The sequence below is a fragment of the Rhinopithecus roxellana genome, chromosome 5, assembly GCF_007565055.1.
Source record: "Rhinopithecus roxellana isolate Shanxi Qingling chromosome 5, ASM756505v1, whole genome shotgun sequence".
NCBI lineage: Eukaryota > Metazoa > Chordata > Mammalia > Primates > Cercopithecidae > Rhinopithecus > Rhinopithecus roxellana.
This window is the reverse complement of record NC_044553.1, coordinates 63368107-63389080: the sequence shown is the minus strand read 5'-3', so window position 1 is coordinate 63389080 and position 20974 is coordinate 63368107. Positions and strand designations below refer to the sequence as shown.

Sequence of the window (20974 nt, the reverse complement as noted above, 5' to 3'; positions counted from 1 at the left end):
GGCTGCAGTGAGCTGTGGTTGTGCCACGGTACTCCAGCCTGGGCAACAGAGCGAGACTGTCTCAAAAAAAATCATTTTTTTCTGCATAATGAATTAGTGGGCTTTTACTTAAATCATTAAAACTGAAGTTTATTCTGTAAATATATTATCTGTTTCAGTTATTACTGGCACACAAACCACCCCCAAAATGTAAAAGCCTAAAACAGAAACAGTCATTTATTTGCTCATGATTCTGTAACTTGGGCAGGGCTTGGCAGCGTCAGCTAGTCTCTGCTAAGGCAACTTGACTGAGGCTAAGGATGCAAGATGGCGTCACCCAGCTCCTCAGTTGGGGGCTGGCGTGGCTGGAAGACGGCAGGCCCTTCTCTTTTCCTTGAGAGTCTCTCATCCTCCAGGGCCTCGTTGTCTTCAGGTGGTATCTCTCTCACGCAGCACAGACAAACTTCTTTATATCACAGCTGGCTCTAAAAGGGAAAAACAAAGCTACGAGATTTCATAAGGCCTGCAAGTCACAGGGCCCCATTTCTGCTGGGTCCAACTGGTCAAAGCAAGTCCCAGATTCAAAGACACCTTCTAGTGGGAGAAGCAGCACGTACACACAGGAATGGGAGGCGCTGTCGGTGGCCACATGTGTAGACAATCCAGCACTCCTACCTACAGAAACTGCCAGACCACTTCCACAAGGCAGTCAGTGTTCCTCTTCTAGTAGTGGTGTAAGAACTGAATATTCTCATCAAATCATCCACTCCTTAAAGCAATGAATGGTATTTGTGATGTGGCAAATAGGAATGGAGCCTGTGGCACAGAGCTTCTCTTCCCAAAGTTTGCAGTGGGAAAGTGAACTACACTGCCTAAGAAAAGAGTGAGCTACATGGCCTAAGAATACAGCTACACAGACTTGGCCGGGCACGGTGGCTTATGCCTGTAATCCCAACACTCTGGAAGGCCAAGGCGGGTGGATCACTTGAGGTCAGGAGCTCAAGACCAGCCTGGACAACACGGTGAAACCCTGTCTCCACCAAAAAATAAAAAAAATAACCAGACATGGTGGTGGGCGCCTGGGTGACAGAGCGAGACTCCATCTTGAAAAGAAAAGAAAAGAAAAGAAAAGAAAAGAAAAGAAAAGAAAAGAAAAGAAAAGAAGGAAAGGAAAGGAAAGGAAAGGAAAGGAAGGGAAAAAAAAGGAAAGGAAAGGAAAGGGAAAAAGAGAAGAGAAGAGAAGAGAAGAGAAGAGAAGAGAAGAGAAGAGAAGAGAAGAGAAGAGAAGAGGTGAACTCCCCTTAGGGCCGGCAGTATAGAGTTAGAAAACAGTCTCATTTGCAAATACTTTGCAGGAAGGCAGCTCAAATTAAGGAAAGGGCCTAAGATTGGCAGTCAAGAGACCTGAGGTCTGGAGCTGGCCTTGTGTCTATGAACAAACCAAGGCCAAATCTCTGGGCCTCAGTTTGCTACATATAAGGAGAAGGGTTTTTGTTTTGTTTTGTTTTGTTTTGAGACAGTCTTGTTCTGTCGCCAGGCTGGAGTGCAGTGGCGCGATCTCAGCTCACTGCAACCTCCACCTCCCAGATTCAAGTGATTCTCCTGCCTCAGCCTCCCAAGTAGCTGGGACTACAGGTACGTGCTACCACACCCAGCTTATTTTTGTGTTTTTAGTAGACATGGGGTTTCACCATGTTGGCCAGGATGGTCTCAATCTCTTGACCTCATGATCCACCCACCTTGGCCTCTCAAAGTGCTGGGATTACAGGCATGAGTCACTGCGCCTGGCCAGGTTGTTTTTTAAAATTTATTTTTTTAGACACTATGTTGCCCAGGCTGGTCTTGAACTCCTGACCTCAAGCAGTCCTCCTACCTTGGCCTCTCAAAGTGTTGGGACTACAAGCGTTAAGCCACGGTGCCCAGCCAGGGGAAGGGTTTTAGCTGGGTCTCCTCGGACAGCTCTGACACTGTCTGCCTATGCAAATACTGAACTTCATCCAGGGAACGGTTGGCTCTGTACACTCTGCCCCAGAGAAGTTCTTGGGGATCACTGAGGGTCTGAACAGGTGAAGGACAGATGAAGGCAGAGCTGGAGGAGGGAACCACATGGCAGTGTGCAGGGTGGCCTGGAGTTCCATCATGAAGCTGGCACAGAGCCCAGACCAAGGGCAGCAGTGGGAACAGACAAGAGATGGATGTGAGTGATTACCATGGAAGACTGTCATCAAATATGGTATGTGGAGGTCATCACGGTGTGTCTCTCTCTTCATTATGGAAGCATCCCATATTCACTGAAGGGATCTTGAAAAATATTTTTAAAACGAGAAAGAAGAAATGTTATCCTATAGACTCACCATTCAAATACCATCACTTTCACTACTTTGATGGAATACCTTGTAGTCTTTCTTCTCTTCATACGTAGTTTTTCTTTTTAGTATGTAAGAAGCAGCATAAGGTAGTATTTGGAAAGTACGGCTTTTAATGTCAGAAAGACTTCAGATACAATCCTGGCTCTGTCACTTTTTTAAAAAAATCATTTCAACTTTTATTTGATTTATTTATTTTTGGGACAGGGTCTAGTTCTTTCACCCAGGCTGGAGTGCAGTGGCATGATCATAGCTCACTGTAGCCTTGACCTCCCCAGCTCAAGCAATCCCCCCACCTCAACCTCCTGAGTAGCTGGTCCTATAGGCATGTGCCACTATGCCTGGCTATATTTTTGTTTTGTTTTGTTTTGTTTTATAGAGACGGGGTCTTGCCATGTTGCCTAGGCTGGTCTTGAACTCCTGGGCTCAAGCAATCCTCCAGCCTCGGCCTCCCAAAGTGCCTGGATCACAGACATGAGCCATTGCGCCTGGCCTCAACTTTTATTTTAGATTCAGTGGGTATATGTGCAGGTTTCTTACATGGGTATAGGGTTTGGGGTACAGATGAGCCTGTCACCCAGGTAGTGAGCATATTACCTAAAAGGTTGTTTTTCAGCCCACGTTCCCCATGCTCCCCTCCCTCCCTCTCTCTTCTGGTAGTCCTCAGTGTCTATTGTTCCATCATTATGTCCATGTGTAGTCAATGCTTAGCTCCCATTTATAAGTGAGAACATGTAGTATTTGGTTTTCTGTTCCTGCCTTAATTTGCTTAGGATAATGGCCTCCAGCTGCATTCGTATTGCTGGCAAGGACGTGATTTTGTTCATTTTATGACTGCATAGTATTCCGTGGGATGTATGAAGTACATTATCTTTATCCAATCCATCATTGATGGGCATCTAGGTAGATTCCATGTCTTTGCTATTGTGAGTAGTGCTGTGATGAACGTACAAGTGCATGTGTCTTTTTGGAAAAACAATATATGTTCCTTTGGTTATATACCCAGTAATCGGATTGCTGAGTTGAATGGTAGTTCTAAGTTTCTGAGAAATCTCCAAGTTGCTTTCCACAGTGGCTGAACTGATTTACATTCCCACCAACAATGCCCAAGCGTTCCCTTTTCTCTGCATCCTCACCAGCATGTGTTGTTGTTGTCATTTCAAGCAACATTTATTGAGAACTCTTGGTGTCAAATGCCTTATCTGCATTCACTCATTTAATCCTCATAAAAAACCCTATGAAGCCCCACTTCCCATTCAAGGAGACTAAGGCACAGAAAGACCAAATAACTTGCATAAGGCCACACGAATAGTAGGTGGCAGATGCAAGAGCTAAACCCAGTAGTCTGAGTCTGAAGCTCACAAGTTTAACTTCTCTACAACCTGTCACCACTCTTCATTCACTACCTGACCTTGATGGAGTCAGTGAACCTTTCTGCAAAGTGGAAACAATTCCCAGAGTTGTCCTGAGCATTAGCAATCCTATGTCAAGTGCCTGGAGGGAACACAGTGGGCATCTCAACAAATGGTGGCTGCTCACCACTTGAAAGTGAGTTACCCCACCCTGGCTAACACGGAGAAACCCCGTCTCTACTAAAAATACGAAAAATTAGCCGGGCATGGTGGCGGGTGCCTGTAGTCCCAGCTATTCAGGAGGCTGAGGCAGGAGAATGGTGTGAACCCAGGAGGCGGAGCTTGCAGTGAGTCGAGATCACGCCACTGCACTCCAGCCTGGGCGACACAGTGAGACTCCGTCCCCACCAACAAAAAAAAAAAAAAGAAAAGAAAGTGAGTTACGGGTTCAAGCAAGTTGAATCTGAGGTGAGGGCAGAACTTCCAGATGAAGTCAGAATTGCAAGGGCCATAAAGTCCAGGGTTTAAGCACTGAAGCCATGGGGTTGCCCTGCCTGGGCTCCAATCCCTACTCTGCCACTTTACTGTTGAATGACCTGACAAATCAGTTTACCTGTCTTGAGCCTGTTTGCTCATTTGTAGAATGGGACTAAAAATAGTACCTCCCTAGATTTGTTTTGAGTATAGGGTAATGTATGGGCAGTGCTTAGGAACAGAGTTTGGGCATTGTCAGTGCTGAATTCATGTTGGTTTTTATAATGGTGTGTATAATGGATGTAATGATAAATTTATGGTAATGTAATATTACCATAAGGTAATATTCCCCTGTATTAAGATTCTTGAGGTTGGGCGCAGTGGCTCACGCCTATAATCCCAGCACTTTGGGAGGCTGAGGCAGGTGGATCACCTGAGGTCAGGAGTTCAAGACCAGCCTGAAAATACAAAAATTAGCTGGGTATGGTGGTGCACACCTGTAAGCCCAGCTACTTGGGAGGCTGAGGCAGAATCACCTGAATCTGGAAGGTGGAGGTTGCAGTGAGCCAAGATCGTGCCATTGCACTCCAGCCTGGGTGATAGAGCGAGACTCTGTCTCAAAAAAAAAAAAGGAAAAGATTCTTGAATGTGTTAGCCATAAGGGGAAATCAAATCACAAAACTCTTCCCAGTGGCTGCACAATCATTTTCTTCATTCCCAGCATACCATCATTGTTCTATATCCACCAGTGTGCCAGGGTCTGTGGATAAACCCTAAAAATCCAGAGAAGGGGAGACAGGCCCCAGATTCCCACCCCAACACGCATCATGTGAGCAGCTGGATGATGTCACAGTTCAGCAAAATCCAAGGGTTGGCCACAGGATCTGCTAGGCAAAGCTGCTGGATGAGAAACTGGGAAGATGATCCCATTGAGTTGGGGGTTGTTAAGCCATCAGGAAAAGGTTTGGAATCTCTATTGTAAGAGAGCATGCTATGTGATTCCTTCCTCCAGCCCTGCCTTCATCTGTTTTTCACCTGTTCAGACCCTTGCCGTGTAAAGAATGGTCTCTTAAGAGTTCTTTACTCAGGAGGAGCAATAAGCTTGGCTTCAAGGAGTCCACGGTTTCGTGAAGGGCAATAACTCAGCTACTTGGTGAACTGGAGAACCTCCAGGCTTCCGAGGATGACATTTCCCTGGAAGAAAGTGGCCAGCAGCGTCCCCTTTGTGAAAGAGAGGAAGCCTGGGCCCCAGGGAAAGGGGCAACAGTCCAATGAGCCATAGCAGGGAATAGACCGAACTGCACATACAAGATGAGGAGGGGCCTCGAACAGGGAAGCCCCGTGGCGCACGCAAGGCAGCCTGGACGCGGGGAATCACCTCCGTTTCTCACCCTGACAGCAGGGAGGGTTTCCCAGAGCTGACAGTGAGGCAGACATCCCGGATCCCAGTTATCACAGGTGCAGCCACGCAACTTTTGTGTTTCCTTCCCGCCACGAAATGGAAATGATTTCCCGAGGGCCGGAAAGATCATTTGCATTGGGTCTCAGGTCTGGGGCTGGGAATGCAGGCCCCGGCCGGAAAGGAAGGCGGGAGGCCGCCGCCCCAGAGGCCGGACCCTGTCGTTCGGGCCGCGTCCCCTCCGGCCTGGGGATGCGCTTCTGGCGCGGGGCTCCCTCGCGAGGCTAGACTGGATGGAGCTCAACAGCCCCTACGGGGGCTGGCTGCAGGGGAGGCGCCCGGGCTGCGGGGCCGCGGGGCGGGCCGGGCCTGGCCTGGAGCTCCGCGCTGGAGGCGGCTGCCGCTCACCGGGCGTGGGCGGGGCCGGCAGCGCAGAGGTGAATGTCGGCCCCGCCCCGACGGCGCTGACTCAGTTTCACCAGAAACCAGGGGGAGAAGGCGGCCGAACCCCAGCTCTCCGAGCACCGGGGCGGAAGCCGCGGTCCCAGACGCGCAGGAAGCCGGGACCGGAACCTCGGCTGACCTGGCCCCACCCAACTCACCTGCGCAGGTAACCGGGGCCCGGCGCGCGAGGCCAAGGCGCAGGCGGAGCGGGCTGGAGCATGTCCGTCCCTTTGTTCTGCGCTCTTGCGTGTGTCCGGGTACGTGAGCTCCCTAGCGGTCCGCCTGTCCGTCCGTCTGGCTGCCGGGTCCCTGGAGGGCGCGTGGGAGGGCAGGGGCCGTGCTCCTTCTTCGCTCCTGGGGTGCTCCGGTCCCTCCTCCCCTCCACTTCCTCCTGGCCGGCCCGCCTCCTCCGAAGTCTCCCCGGCTCATCAGACGTGTCTTCTCCTCTGTCCCCTCCCTTCTCTCAGGTCACCAGCACCCTCGGAACCCAGAGGCCCGCGCTCTGAAGGTGATCCCCCTGGAGAGGAAGGCGATGGCCCCTGCGAGGACTATGACCGGCACCCGCCTCGCCCCGGCCCGCATCCCTGCCGTCGCCTTGTGGCTTCTGTGCGCTCTCGGCCTCCAGGGCACCCAGGCGGGGCCGCCGCCCGCGCCCCCTGGGCTGCCCGCGGGAGCTGACTGCCTGAACCGCTTTACCGCCGGGGTGCCTGCCTTCGTGCTGGACACCAATGCCTCGGTCAGCAACGGAGCCACCTTCCTAGAGTCCCCCAGCGTGCGCCGGGGCTGGGACTGTGTGCGCGCCTGCTGCACCACCCAGAACTGCAACTTAGCGCTGGTGGAGCTGCAGCCCGACGGCGGGGAGGACGCCATCGCCGCCTGCTTCCTCATCAACTGCCTCTATGAGCAGAACTTCGTGTGCAAGTTCGCGCCCAGGGAGGGCTTCATCAACTACCTCACGAGGGAAGTATACCGCTCCTACCGCCAACTGCAGAGCCAGGGCTTTGGAGGTGAGGAGGGTGTCAGGTGAATGAGTTTGGAGAGACTCGGAAAAGGGACTGGTTGTGGGGTCCTAGGGGAGGCGAACATCAGAGAGGAGTTAAGGAGAGTCCACTTCTTTTTTCTTTGCCTTTTTTTTTCTTTTTTCTTTTTTTTTTTCTGAGGCGGAGTCTGGCTCTTGTCACCCAGGCTGGAGTGCAATGGCACGATCTCTGGTTGCTCACTGCAGCCTCCGTCTCCCGTGTTCCAGTGATTCTCCTGTCTCAGCCTCCCGAGTAGCTAGAACTATAGGCACCGGCCACCAGGCCCGGCTAATTTTTTTTTTTTTTTTTATTTGGTAGAGCAGGGGTTTCACCATGTTGGCCAGGCTGGTCTTGAACTCCTGACCTCAGGTGATCCACCCACCTTGGCCTCCCAAAGTGCTGGGATTACTTCTACCTGAAGTCTTCCTTAGAAGTAGGCAGTACAAACAGTAAACAAATGAAAGGGGACATGAGTAGGGAGGGCAGGGCCCAGGCTCTGTCTCCTGAACTCAGGATATTCAAAGGTGATGGGCTGGTGCTCACAGGGAGGCCTTTGGCTCTGGGCTGTGTGTACTGGAGGGGAGAGGCAGTCCCCAGGACTCCTGACCTATGACACTGATAGGCTGATTGAAGGAGTGAGCTGTCTGGATGGTCTGGTGACTAGAAAGGCACCTTGGCCAAGCACTGGTCTGGGTACACTGATGCCCTGTCAGGTGAGCCTGGCCATAGTCTCCTCCACTGGCTGGACTTGGGACTGCTTAGCATCTCTCTACCCCCTAGGAATGGATTGGCCTTTTGGTGGTCCAGGAAGACTGCCAGATCCGAGACTAGAAAATAAGCCCAGTCTGTGGTTGATCCAAAGGGAGAGGAGTGATGTTGTAGGCACAGAAGCCTAGAGGCTCTGGGGTGGGGGATGAGGAGGGTTGTGGAGTGAGTCAGCCTGTTGGTATGTATACCTAGTAGGGAAGGGATGTCAGCTGTCCAGGCAGGTGTGTGTGCTTGTGCATGAGCCAGACAGGGCTCTCCCTGCTTAGAATCTGGTAGCTCAAGCCTTGTTTACTTCCATGGATAAGGGCAAAGTGAAGGCCAGGGCTCCTCCTCTTTCTTCCCGGGGCTGAACTGTCTGCTGGGATCAGGGCCAGTCCAGAGCCTTGGTTCCCCATTCTCTCTACCTGGGGTTCTGACCAGGTGGGACTCCACGGCAGGGGAGGGTCACCTCTCATAAGCTCCGTGAGCACTTTACAGCTTACTGATTGCTGTGCCACACATCCTCTCACTCAGGCCTCATCACAACAACTTCCAAAAAGGGTGCTACTAGCAGTCATCCCACTTTTTAGATTAGGAAACTGAGACTCCCATGTTAAAGAATTTGCCCAGGGTAACACTGCCCGGAAATGGGGGCCTGGGATTCACCACAGGGGAGACCTCCAAAAGTCCCGTGCTGTTTTTCACACAAGATCTCTCTGGTAAAAACCTAGCATTCTGACCCAACATAGCCCAGTGGATAACAGAGCCAGAGATTGGGGAGTTCTGGGGCCAAAACTGGACTGGGGCCACATCTGGGGGTGGTCTCCATTCTGGAAAGTGGAGAAAGGGCTTTTCTCCGCAGCCTTTTCCTGGGCTAGTCACTCTGCCAGGCTAAGGGTCCTCTTTTCTCCCTATCCTTCCAGTGCTCTCCTGGGTCTCTGAGGAGAGGTGACATGGGGATTCCTGGGGATGGGAGGGGGACATATCTGAAGGCCAGACTGGGCCACCAAGTCCCACTGGACCAGGGCTGCAGCCTGTTCCACAAGGAAGAAGCAGAAAGTGTAGGTGGTGATGACTCTTATTGACTGAGTTGCCCCTGCCCTTCCTCCGTCACAGAGGCCCCATGGGAGTCCCTTTCCAGGGCCAGAGTGTGAAATTCTGGAGTCTGGTGAGGGAGCTGAGCTGGACTGTGGCCCCATGGTCTTGAGACCAGCCATCCTCATCTGGAAACCCCCAGGACCTGCCTGTTTGCCACAAGAGAGGGTGGAGTGGGGATTTCCTGGTACAGTGAGGGAGGCAGGTAGGGCTTGGACTGAGTATGAGCTCCAGGCCATTCTAGGCCATTCTTAGAGTACTGCAGTGCTTTGGGAAGTGGGAAAAGCTGTGTGTGTGTGTCAAGGGGTTTATTCTTAGCTGGGTCCAGTTAGAGAGGTTGGAGGTGGGTAATGACAGGGTAGAGTCATTAAGGGCTAGGGTGGATGAGGCAGGTTGGGTGGGTCACGGGCACTGAGAGCTTCCAAACCTTTGATTCCCCTATTGCATAGATAAATGCTCCCCAGAATGGGTTTGTTTGTTCCTCTTTCTGCCTGTGGCCAGGCCAGGCCAGGCCAGTACAGATTCCTGCAGTTGGAGGCCGAGCAGCTTGCACTTCCTCCTCTCCTCTTCTCTTCCCCCACCTCTCCTCCTCCCTAGTCCTAGGAAGAAGTGGCTTAGGAGGCGGAGTCTGCACTTCCCTGAGGTCCTGAGACCTGGTAACTAACTGGGGGAGGGGCTGGTTTTATTGCTACTCTAGCCCTTTGCTCTCTTGGGGGTGGGAAGAAGGGAGTGGTAAGGCAAGGTACCTGCTCCTTGGTCCTGGGGGCTGGGGCTTGGAGAGGACTGAGTTGTGTGGGGGTGAGATTCAGCCTCTGATTCAGCTCAAAGTCTGATGCATCACTCTGCATGCTACTTCCACTCTGGGGGCCTAGTGGGGCTAGCCTGTCTGCTAGACAGACTGCTAAGTAGTCTGTCTTCTTTCTACAAAATGCAAGGATGGAGGACTGGGCTCCTCCCAGCTCACTACTCCCTTGGCATGTGCTCTCAGGGTGCTCTCCTGCTTGTCAACCAAGCCCCTGGGCTGGGAGGTTGCCTCCAGACAGCCACTTTTCGTTCCTGCTCATTCCTGTCTTATTTCCCCTAATCCCTGGAACCCAGTTCTCTTTCTATTATTTTTGTAGGCCTCTGAAACATTCAACATGTTTCTTCCTGAAATCTCTCCCTTCTCATCCCTTTTGCTGTCATTGTGCATCCTGGTCTTCTCAGCCCCAGGACCACCTTCTGTGAGTCCCCCATTGGCTCTGCTTTCTCTGCCTCACCAAAGAGGAATCCCTGTGGCTCAGCCTCCTACCAGCTTATCTCTTTACCTTCCTATGTTCTTATCTCTTTACCTTCTCTTCTTTCTTTGCATTCACTCTAACACTTGAAAAAACTCTCTAGAGCGCCTCTGTGGAGGGTAGTTGGGCAATATCTATCGAACCTAAATGCACACAGCCCTGGACACAATTCCACTTGTAGGAATTCATCTTGCAGCTGTACCTATACACGGATAAAACAACTTGCCAGCTAGTTAGTCCCTGTAGTATTGTTTATAATAACGAAGAATTGGAAACAATCGCATTGTCTGTCAACACATCCTATAATTGAATACTGTGATGTTGTTTTCATAATAATAATAAACCCTAAGGCAGCATGGTTTAGTTCTTAGGACAGAAAGAAAGAAAATCTAAATCAGGAAACTGGTAGGGACTGGTTAAATAAATTATAAATTGTGGTACATTTATACAATGAATATGATACAGCAACAACAAAAGGAAACTCTTCATGTGTTGCTAGGGAACGATTTCCAATATATATGAAGGGCAAAACAAGATGAAGAACTCACATGCCTGTAAATTCAAATAGTGTCTCTGATATTCTCTCTCTCACATACACACACACACACACACACACACACACACACACAGGTAAAAATGGATACCTTTGGGGTAATAAACCTGATGGAGAAGGTTCCTTCTTAAGGAGAAGAGGTAACTTAATTTTCTTTTTTTTTTTTTTTTTTTTTTTTTTTTTTTTGAGACGGAGTCTCGCTCTGTTGCCCGGGCTGGAATGCAGTGGCCAGATCTCAGCTCACTGCAAGCTCCGCGTCCCGCGTTTATGCCATTCTCCTGCCTCAGCCTCCCGAGTAGCTGGGACTACAGGCGCCCGCCACCTCGCCCGGCTAGTTTTTTGTATTTTTTAGTAGAGACGGGGTTTCACCATGTTAGCCAGGATGGTCTCGATCTCCTGACCTCGTGATCCACCCGTCTCGGCCTCCCAAAGTGCTGGGATTACAGGCTTGAGCCACCGCGCCCGGCCAGAGGTAACTTAATTTTCACTAGCCTTTTGTACCTTTTGGTTTTTGCTTTTCTGATTTTTTTTTTTTTTTGAAATGGGGTCTTACTCTGTCAGCCAGGCTGTAATTCAGTAGTGTAACCACAGCTCGCTGTAGCCTTGACCTCATAGGCTCAAGCAATCCTCCCAGCCTCATCTTCCTGAATAGCTAAGTAGCCACCACACCTAGCTAATTTTTTATTTTGTAAATACGAGGTCTCACTATGTTGCCTAGGCTAGTCTCAAACTCCTTGGCTCAAGCCATCCTTCTGCCTCAGCTTCCCAAAGTGCTGGGATTACAGGTATGAGCCACCACACCCAGCCACCTTTTGAATTTTATATCATACATGTATTACCTAAACTAGAAAAGCAAAATTTAAAAACCCAAGATTATAAAAGCAATTAAAATCACACCTCTGAGCGGGTGGATAACCTATAGAATTACGTTTTGGAGACAGCATTCGCTGTGGAGCATTCGCTTGGTTCAAATCCCAGATCTGCCTTTAGAAACTGAATGACTCTGAGGAAGCCATTTAATCTTTCTGGTGTCAACTTTCTCATCTGAAAAGAGGTGAGAATGTAGGTGTGGCAGGCTGGTTATAAAGGTACATGATGGACTCCAGGGGACAATAAACTTTTTCTGTAAAGATCTAAATAGAAAATTATTAGGCTTTATGGGCCGTACGGTCCTACTTGTGACTACTCAGCTTTGCTGTTGTTACATGAAAGCAGCCATACACAACATGTAATGGGCAAGGCTGTGTTCCAATCGATGGACACAAATTTGAATTTCATGTACTTTTCACACATCATATAAAAGGATTCTCCTTTTGTTTTTTCATCCATTTCAAAATATAAGAGATGGTGGGCTGGATTTGGCCTGCAGGCTAGTGCCAACCCCAGGTATAGCTGATGCAGGTAGAGTCCCTGGCATGCTGCCCAGCATATACTCAGCCAGCGCCTCTATTTCCAAGCCATGCCTATCCCTCATTGTCTGCTGGTTCTGGGTGGCTTGCCTTCTCCCAAATTTAACTTCGCTGTGACTTAACCCATATGTTCCCTCTAAATCTGGTTTCCCTTCTGCCTGTGTCCTGGCTTTTTCTTCCCAGTTCCCAGAGACTCGCAGGGGAGAAGCCAGAAGCATCAGCCCAGCGTTGTTTCTCACATCCTTGTCTCCATTCCCTTGACTGCTCTGGCATTCAGGCCACTCCTGTTCTATCCGTCCTGGACCACTGCATTGGTCTACTTGCCAGCCTCCTCGTGCCACAGAATATTTCCAAACGAATGGGAAAACAGCTGCCGCCCAGAGCTCAGGAGTGCCCCTGCTGCCCACGCCTTTGGCCCCTCCCTTTGAACTCCTGGACCTCTGTCATGTATCTAGGAGGTCAATGTCTGGTGCAGCCGTGGCCTCCAGGACTCTGCGCCACTGCTCACGGCCAGTGTCTGTCCCCTTTCTGTACCACCAGTTGTTTAATATTTGAATGTTACTCCTGCTGTGTCCAAACACCCTGCTGGCCTGGCATCCAGGGTGCTTTCAGGTAAACTCAAGCCCAGCTGTTCTCCTTACTGTCCACCGAACTGGCCTTGCAAATTCCTAACTCCTTGCTTTGCTTTGGTTTCTCATGAGTTCTACCATTTTCTTTTCTTTTCTTTTCTTTTTTAGATGGAGCCTCGCTCTGTCGCCAGGCTGGAGTGCAGGGGCACGATCTCGTCTCACTACAGCCTCCGCCTCCTGGGTTCAAGCGATTCTCCTGCCTCAGTCTCCTGAGTAGCTAGGATTACAGGCACGTGCCACCATACCTGGCTAATTTTTTGTATTTTTAGTAGAGAGGGGGTTTCACCGTGTTAGCCAGGATGGTCTCGATCTCCTGATGTTGTGTCTGCCTGCCTTGGCCGCCTAAAGTGCTGGGATTACAGGCGTGAGCCACCGCGCCCAGCTGTGTTCTGCCATTTTCAACAACACTCTACATTCTCCCAACAACCCAACAAGAACAAAAACAAAAAAAATCAAAAAATCCTTTCTCCCTCCTCCAGAAAGCCTTCCCTTATCCCCTTAGCCTGCTGTGGCCTCCTTTCTCTGAATGTCCACTGCCTTGTTTTGTCCACACGTTGCTTCATGTCGTGGGGTCTTATCTGCCCAACTGGACTAATCCCCTGAAGGGCAATGTATTAATTTCTTAGAGCTGCTGTAACAAATGACTACGAACTGGTTGACTTAAAACAACAGAAATTTGCTGGGCGCAGTGGCTCACGTCTGTAATCCCAGCACTTTGGGAGGCTGAGGCGGGTGGAACACGAGGTCAGGAGATCGAAACCATCCTGGCTAATACGGTGAAACCCCATCTCTACTAAAAATGCAAAACCAAAAAAAATTAGCCAGGCGTGGTGGTGGGTGCCTGTAGCTACTTGGGAGGCTGAGGCAGGAGAATGGCGTGAACCCAGGAGGCGGAGCTTGCAGTGAGCCCAGATCGCATCACTGCACTCCAGCCTGGGCAACAAAGCGAGACTCTGTCTCAAAAAAACAAAAAACAAAAACAAAAACAAACAAAATAGCAACAGAAATTTGGCCAGGTGCAGTGGCTCATGCCTGTAATCCCAGCACTTTGGGAGGTTGAAGCAGAAGGATCACTTGGGGTCAGGAGTTCAAGATCAGCCAGGCCAATGTGGTAAAACCCCATCTCTACTAAAAATACAAAAATTAGCCAGGCATGTTGGTGCACACCTGTAATCCCAGCTACTCAGGAGGCTGAGGCAGGAGAATTGCTTGAACCCTGGAGGCGGAGGTTGCAGTGAGCCAAAATTGTGCTACTGTACTCCAGCCTGGATAAGAGTGAGACTCCATCTCAAAAAAAAAAAAAAAAAAAAAAAAAAAAAATTCTCGCACAGTTCTGGGGGCCAGAAGCCGCAAGTCAAGGTGTCAGCAGGGCTGCGCTCCCTCCAAAGACCCTAGGGGAGAATCCTTCCTTGTCTTTTCCAGCTTCTGGTGGCCCCAGGCATACCTTGGCTGTGGCTGCATCACTCTAGTCTCTGCCTCTGTCTCCGCGTGGCCCTTCTCTTCCTTCACTCTGTCTTCTCTTCTGTTTCTTATGAGGATACTTTGTCATTGGATTTGGGGTCTCACCAGCTCATCCGGGATGATCTCATCTGGAGATCCTAATCACTTCTGCAAAGACCCTCTTCCCACATCAGACCACGGTTATGGTCCCAGGGGTTAGATGTGAACATATCTTTGAGGGGCCGCTATTCAGCCCCTACAGGTAGGGATCCTGCACTGTGCTTGTCACCCTCCCTCATCCCTGACCCTGAGGTGGGGAAACCTCAGACAGGCACTGTCAAGTCAAGGAAGGGCGTGGCTCCCGGGGCCCCTTGGAACTGGAAGCCGAGTCTGTCTGAGGTGTTTCTATTGTAGAAAATAGAAACAAGCCCATCCCCTCACGAGTGTGTGTGTGTGTGTGTGTGTCTGTGTGTGTTTACTCACTAAGATCAGATGGCAATTTGTTCAGTAATTTGCTTCAGAAAGAGGGTTTTACAGCTGGGCGTGGTGATTGCACCTTTAGTCCCAGCTACTTACGAGGCTGAGGCAGGAGGATTGCTTGAGTTTGAGGCTATAATGGCCATGATCGAGTCTGTGAATAGTCACTGTGCTCCAGCCTAGGAAACACAGCAAGACCCTATCTCTAAAAAAAAAGGAAAGAAAGTGGGTTACAACATAAAAATATCTTCAGTGTACCAAAAACATGCTGTCTCTGAATAGAGATCAAGAAGCTGGTTCTGCTGCGGGCTACCACCTGCACCCCATGCAGGCTGCAGAGTCCCCGTTTGGTCTAGGTGGGGTCCATACTGTCACCACCCCGCTTTGCTCCTAGGAGAAGCCTGGTCCATCTAGTGAGAATTGACCTTATCTCACTTTCTCCCCCCACCAGGGTCTGGAATCCCCAAGACCTGGGCGGGCATAGACTTGAAGGTACAACCCCAGGAACCCCTGGTGCTGAAAGATGTGGAAAACACAGACTGGCGCCTACTGCAGGGTGACACGGATGTCAGGGTAGAGGTGAGACATTGGGCTGACTCTCCGACCCCGGCCCCTGCCTGCCAGCCTTCTGGGATTCCCTTTCTGGGGCCCTAGGCCAACCAGTGACCCCGGATGGGATGGAGTGGAGAGAGGCTGAAGATGCATTTAATCCAAGTCCCCCTGGCCTCGCCAGGGGTGTGGGTGTGTGTCTGGCCGAGCCTGGGGCAGCCCAAGGCATCAGGGGGTGCCCAAGCCTGATGGCCACTCCTGTGTGCAGAGGAAAGACCCAAACCAGGTGGAGCTGTGGGGACTCAAGGAAGGCACCTACCTGTTCCAGCTGACAGTGACTAGCTCAGACCACCCAGAGAACACGGCCAACGTCACAGTCACTGTGCTGTCCACCAAGCAGACAGAAGGTGAGGGAGGGGTGAGGAGGCAGCACCTGGAGCCCCCGCTCTGCAGATTGGCTGCACGGTCCCCTCATGAGCTCTCCCCCGTAGACTACTGCCTCGCATCCAACAAGGTGGGCCGCTGCCGGGGCTCCTTCCCACGCTGGTACTATGACCCCACGGAGCAGATCTGCAAGAGTTTCGTTTATGGAGGCTGCTTGGGCAACAAGAACAACTACCTTCGGGAAGAAGAGTGCATTCTAGCCTGTCGAGGTGTGCAAGGTGGGCCTTTGAGAGGCAGCTCTGGGGCTCAGGCGACTTTCCCCCAGGGTGAGTGGTCTCTCTTCTGTGGCCAGGGTGGTGGGTGGTGAGAGTTCTCCCTTGCCCACCCACCCCAATCATCTTATCCCCACTGGAGCCTGGTCATGCCTCCTCTCACTTCTCTGTTCTCTCTCCCAGGCCCCTCCATGGAAAGGCACCATCCAGGTGGGCTTTACTCCCCTCCCCATCCCCCATCCCCTCCACGTCTCCAGCCCATATCATCCCCATGCCCCTGAGCAGCCTGCCTTTGCCCAAGCCGTTCCTCCCCTCAGAGTTTATGGAAGGACCACAAACATCCCTCCCCTTCCAGCCCAGCATCCTCCTGTGAGGATCCGCGCAGTCTGCGGGGAGAGGAGTGGGATTGGTGGAAAGGGAATGGGGGATGGGCTGTGTCTGGGCAGAGAGGCCCAGGTAGAAGATGAACCCTGGGCACTTGTTCTTTGCTTGAGCCTGACCTCCCCTCCACCCGTCCCGCCCCCACCCAGTGTGCTCTGGCACCTGTCAGCCCACCCAGTTCCGCTGCAGCAATGGCTGCTGCATCGACAGTTTCCTGGAGTGTGATGACACCCCCAACTGCCCCGACGCCTCCGACGAGGCCACCTGTGAAAAATGTGAGGCCGGGGGATAGAGGGGGTTGGGCAGCAGACAGGGAGGTCCTGACAGCCTTGCCCTGAAACCCTGGGAGACCCTTGTTGGGGCTGAGCCTCTGACCTTTCATCTCTGCAGACACGAGTGGCTTTGATGAGCTCCAGCGCATCTATTTCCCCAGTGACAAAGGTGAGATCCTCCCCAGGTGCCCTGGATCAGGGCAGACTCTGACACTGCCATCCTCACTATTTCCATCTAGCAGTGCCTGAGGGGCCTGCTGGGCGTACGGGCCTGTGGGCACGAAGAGCCGGGGTGGGCTCCCAGTTCTCCAGATGCTCAGCTTCTTCCCTGGCTGGCTCCTGGGCTCTCTTCTGTGGCTCTGTGTTTTCCAGGCATCAGTCATTCTCCGAACACCTTCATAATTTCAGCCATGCCCACAGCATATTGCTCAGATCTTATTTACTTAATCAGTTATTTTTTAAATGTAATATATTAAAAAGGAACTTTCACATCACTACCATAAATGGGAAGCCACTATTACTTGCCAAACATTAAAAAACAACAAAAATAAACATAAGAAAACAAAAGTTTTAGCTTGCCAGGCGCGGTGACTCACGCCTATAATCCCAGCACTTTGAGAGGCCGAGGCTGGCAGATTGCTTGAGCTCAGGAGTTCAAGACCAGCCTGGGCAACATGGCAAAACCCCATCTCTACAAAAAATAGAAAAATTAGCCGGGTGTGGTTATGCGTTCCTGGACTCCCAGCGACTCAGGAGGCTGAGGTAGGAGGATCACTTGAACCTGGGAGGTGGAGACTGCAGTCAGTTGAGATGGCACCACTGCACCTCAGCCTGGGCAACAGAGTGAGACCCTGTCTCAAAATAATAAATAATAATAGTAAGCTCTAGCTGGATGCTGTTGCCTGCCAAGGCTCAGACCCTGAGGCCCATCCTCTTTGTTAAGAAAGGTAAATCAGCCAGGCGTGGTGGCTTACACCTGGAATCCCAGCTACTAGGGAGGCTGAGGTGGGAGGATCGCTTGGCCTAGGAGTTTGAAGTCAATCTGGGCAACGTAGCAAGACCCTGTCTAAAAAAATGAGGTAAACCACCCAGTGTTGGAAAACTGAGACTGTGACCCAGTCAGAAAAGCTGAAGGAAAATTGAAATAACTATGAGTCAGCGTAGTTTACTTTTGTGTCTACAATTGTTGTCCAGGGTTTGTCTTCCCTTTTCTGGCACCACTGCAGCTGGGCCAGGTGTTTTGGGGCCTCTCAGGCCCTCCCTGAGCCGTGGTGGGTGGGGAGGTGCTGGGCAGCAGCCACGTGGAGCCTAGCAGAAGGTGGCAGGGAGGCCGTGGACTCGCTCACCACAGCCTGCGCCGTACCCCCCAGGGCACTGCGTGGACGTGCCAGACACAGGACTCTGCAAGGAGAGCATCCCGCGCTGGTACTACAACCCCTTCAACGAGCACTGTGCCCGCTTTACCTACGGCGGTTGTTATGGCAACAAGAACAACTTTGAGGAAGAGCAGCAGTGCCTCGAGTCCTGTGGCGGCATCTCCAGTGAGCGGGCCAGTGAGAGGGTGGGCATGTACGGGGGAAGGCTTAGCCAGTGGCCTCCACTGTGTCCCCAGGCCCGTGGGAGTCACCCCTCCATCCTCAGAGTGCCTAGAGTAGGGGTAGGAGAGGATGGCAGTGCGGGGTCTGGGGCACTGGGGAGCAGCCAAGTCTCTGAGCCCTTAGCGCTGACTGGTCTCTCCCCTCATCATTCTGCAGAGAAGGATGTGTTTGGCCTGAGGCGGGAAAACCCCATTCCCAGCACAGGTAAGCCCTGGTCTGTCCTGTAACTGAGGTTGGCATGTAGGTATCAACTCACGGATCAACTCCATCTGATAGGTTGTGACAGCCCAACCTGTGTTGAGAAGGATGCCAAGGTGGCCTATAGAGACAGAGTGCCGTAATCAAATAGGGATGCCTGCCACACATGAGGGAGGGAGTACAATAAAGTACTCCAGTGTCTGTCAGCAGCGTCCCAGGCTTCCCCCAAGCTAACTGCAAGGAATACAGTTTGAGCTGAGACCTGAGGCCCACCAGAGTTCCTCTGAGCTCCCGCACAGAGCTGTTCAGCTGCTCATATGTGAGAGGTCTGAGTCGGGTGCCCATGTCCTTCCACACCTGGCATCCATTTGATTTGGTCCCTTCCATAGAGTGGGGGTAGGTGTCAGAACCAGGCAGGCTATGGGAGCCCCTTATTCTACCCCTTCTTCCCCCAGGCTCTGCAGAGATGGCTGTCGCAGTGTTCCTGGTCATCTGCATTGTGGTGGTGGTAACCATCCTGACTTACTGCTTCTTTAAGAACCAGAGAAAGGACTTCCGCAGACACCGCCACAGCCACCACCCACCACCCACCCCTGCCAGCTCCACTGTCTCCACTGCTGAGGACACGGAGCACCTGGTCTATAACCACACCACCCGGCCCCTCTGAGCCTGGGTCTTGCCGGCTCTCAGCTGGCCCTGCTTCCTGCTTGCCAAGGCAGAGGGCTGGGCTGGGAAAAACTCTGGAACCAGACTCTTGCCTGTTTCCCAGGCCCACTGTGCCTCAGAGACCAGGGCTCCAGCCCCTCTTGGAGAAGTCTCAGCTAAGCTCAGATCCTGAGAAAGGGTTTGGAAGGAGCAGAAAACCCTTGGGCCAGAAGTACCAGACTAGATGGACCTGCCTGCATAGGAGTTTGGAGGAAGTTGGAGTTTTGTTTCCTCTGTTCAAAGCTGTCTGTCCCTACCCCATGGCGCTAGGAAGAGGTGTGGGGTGGTATCAGACCCTGGAGGCCCCAACCCCGTCCTCCAGAGCTCCTCTTCCACGCTGTGCGCCCAGGGCTGGGAGAAAGGACTTCCCTGTGTAGTTTGTGCTGTAAAGAGTTGCTTTTTGTTTATTTAATGCTGTGGCATGGGTGAAGAGGAGGGGAAGAGGCCTATTTGGCCTCTCCATCCTCTCTTTCTTTTCCCCCAAGATTGGGCTCCCTGCCCTTGATCAGCCCCAACCTGGCCTAGACCGGCAGACAGAGCCAGGAGAGGCTCAGCTGCATCCCGCAGCTCCCACCCCCAGGGTTCTCCAGCATCACAGTCCAGCCCTCCCACAGGGTAATAAAAGTGGTTTGTGGGGTTTCTGGCTCTGTTCTATGGGCCAGGAGGGAGACAGGGTTGCTGAGGGGTGATGGGACCATCCAGTTCAGCTGGTTCAGGCTTTGGCCACCCTGTTGAGCAGGTTTTCCCATCGTCTCTCTCGAAACTGGCCTGGCCACTGAGGGTAGAGAGCAGTGCCAGGTTTGACCACCAGAGGGGAGGAGTGAGAGGGCCATGGGAGCCACGAGTGTGGGGAGGCTGCAGTGCTGCTGTGCTGCATTTCTTCCTGGTGTGATCCTCTCCACAAGCCGGCTGAGCTCTCCACAGTTCTGTTCATTTGGAGGTTGGGGTCAGGGGTGTACAGGCACTGTGGCTCCTACCTCCACCGGTTAGGGCCCAGGTGACTGGCTGCCTCCCTCCCCACAGAAGCCCTGGCTTCTGCGCTGGAGTGCAGCACCTGCTAACCAGGCTCTGAGCTCCTTCCCAGGAGCCTTTAGTGGAGACACTCCACTCCAACCCACACCCCTGCATTTGTTCAAGCTACCTCTTGGTGCCCAAAAAAAAAAAAAAAAAAAAAAAAAAAAAAAAAAAAAAAAAATTGAGCTCACTTCCTCGTTTATTCAGTGAATTATATTGAGCTCCTCTGTGCCAGACACTGCCAGTCATTAGAAATTTGATACTTCCGAGAGAGGCACAGAGGAAGCACCATTTAAATGCTTTACGCATCTCAAGTTGCTGGCGCTGCACACAACTCTTGTGATGACAATACAATCGTCCCCATTTTACAGGTGAAGAAAGTAGTTCATTGAAGTCGCCTCCCCAAGGCCCTGGAGCTGGGACTGGGGGACGGAATCCCCAGAGTCTAGTCTTACAAAAGAGGTAGCAGGGTTGGGCTGGGGGGTCACTTAAAAGCAAATTTTAAGCAAGTACAACTGCCATGAATGTACATATATGAAGTTGTAAGTGTACAGCTCAATGAGTTTCCCCAATGACACACGCCTCTGAGGCAAGCACCCAGATCAAGAAGCAGAACCTTCTTAGCACACCGGAACAGGCCTTCTTTTGATGGGTAACACCTGGTTTTGCTCTCAGCCTGGACCACCTCCCCATTTTGCACACCTCAGCCTAATCTCAAAACCTTCCCACAGAACCCCAGGCGGTGGACACTCCCTGCCTCACACCCCTGTGTCTGCTAACAACACCCTGAGCCCAGAGCACCTCTTACTTCCTTTACTGTCTGTCTTCCTGCCGGGTTGTGAGCTCCCAGAGCCGCAGGTGGCATCCAGCTATGTTTGGGTTCCTGGCACCCCATGCTCCCTCTGTGACCTTGGTAAATGGTAGTTTAGTAAATGTTGAGT

At 51.8% G+C, this 20974-nt stretch overlaps 1 protein-coding gene and 1 long non-coding RNA gene across 9 annotated transcripts; one reads left to right on the top strand and one right to left on the bottom strand.

Annotated features, from left to right (window-relative positions):
* Positions 1-12: 12 nt before the first annotated feature.
* Positions 13-6516, bottom strand: LOC115897678. 2 transcript variants are annotated; one of them, XR_004057450.1, is made up of 3 exons: positions 6173-6510; positions 2189-2280; positions 13-464 (listed from the first exon to the last, which is right to left on the bottom strand). It is a non-coding gene; the product is annotated as an uncharacterized LOC115897678 (long non-coding RNA). The 2 variants fall into 2 exon arrangements; XR_004057449.1 differs by lacking the exon at positions 2189-2280 and having other exon boundaries at positions 191-464; positions 6173-6516.
* On the top strand, positions 6012-19654 carry SPINT1 (serine peptidase inhibitor, Kunitz type 1). 7 transcript variants are annotated; one of them, XM_010388669.2, is made up of 11 exons: positions 6012-6180; positions 6482-7021; positions 15112-15239; positions 15478-15616; positions 15701-15871; positions 16049-16075; positions 16396-16521; positions 16637-16687; positions 17889-18059; positions 18273-18320; positions 18770-19654. In XM_010388669.2, the coding sequence occupies exons 2-11, from the start codon at positions 6547-6549 to the stop codon at positions 18979-18981; spliced, it is 1548 nt and encodes a 515-aa protein (XP_010386971.2). In that variant the 5' UTR covers positions 6012-6180; positions 6482-6546; the 3' UTR covers positions 18982-19654. The 7 variants fall into 7 exon arrangements, with proteins under 7 accessions (XP_010386971.2, XP_010386952.2, XP_030787255.1 ...); XM_010388650.2 differs by having other exon boundaries at positions 15701-15919; XM_030931395.1 differs by having other exon boundaries at positions 6050-6271; positions 15701-15862.
* Positions 19655-20974: the final 1320 nt, after the last annotated feature.

Excerpts from the sequence above, each read along its gene's own strand:
- SPINT1 (XM_010388650.2), top strand. The coding sequence starts at position 6,547 with ATGGCCCCTGCGAGGACTATGACCGGCACCCGCCTCGCCCCGGCCCGC. Across the intron at positions 7,022-15,111 it reads GCAGAGCCAGGGCTTTGGAG|GGTCTGGAATCCCCAAGACC; the intron begins GTGAGGAGGGTG and ends TCCCCCCACCAG. Across the intron at positions 16,688-17,888 it reads CTATTTCCCCAGTGACAAAG|GGCACTGCGTGGACGTGCCA; the intron begins GTGAGATCCTCC and ends CGTACCCCCCAG.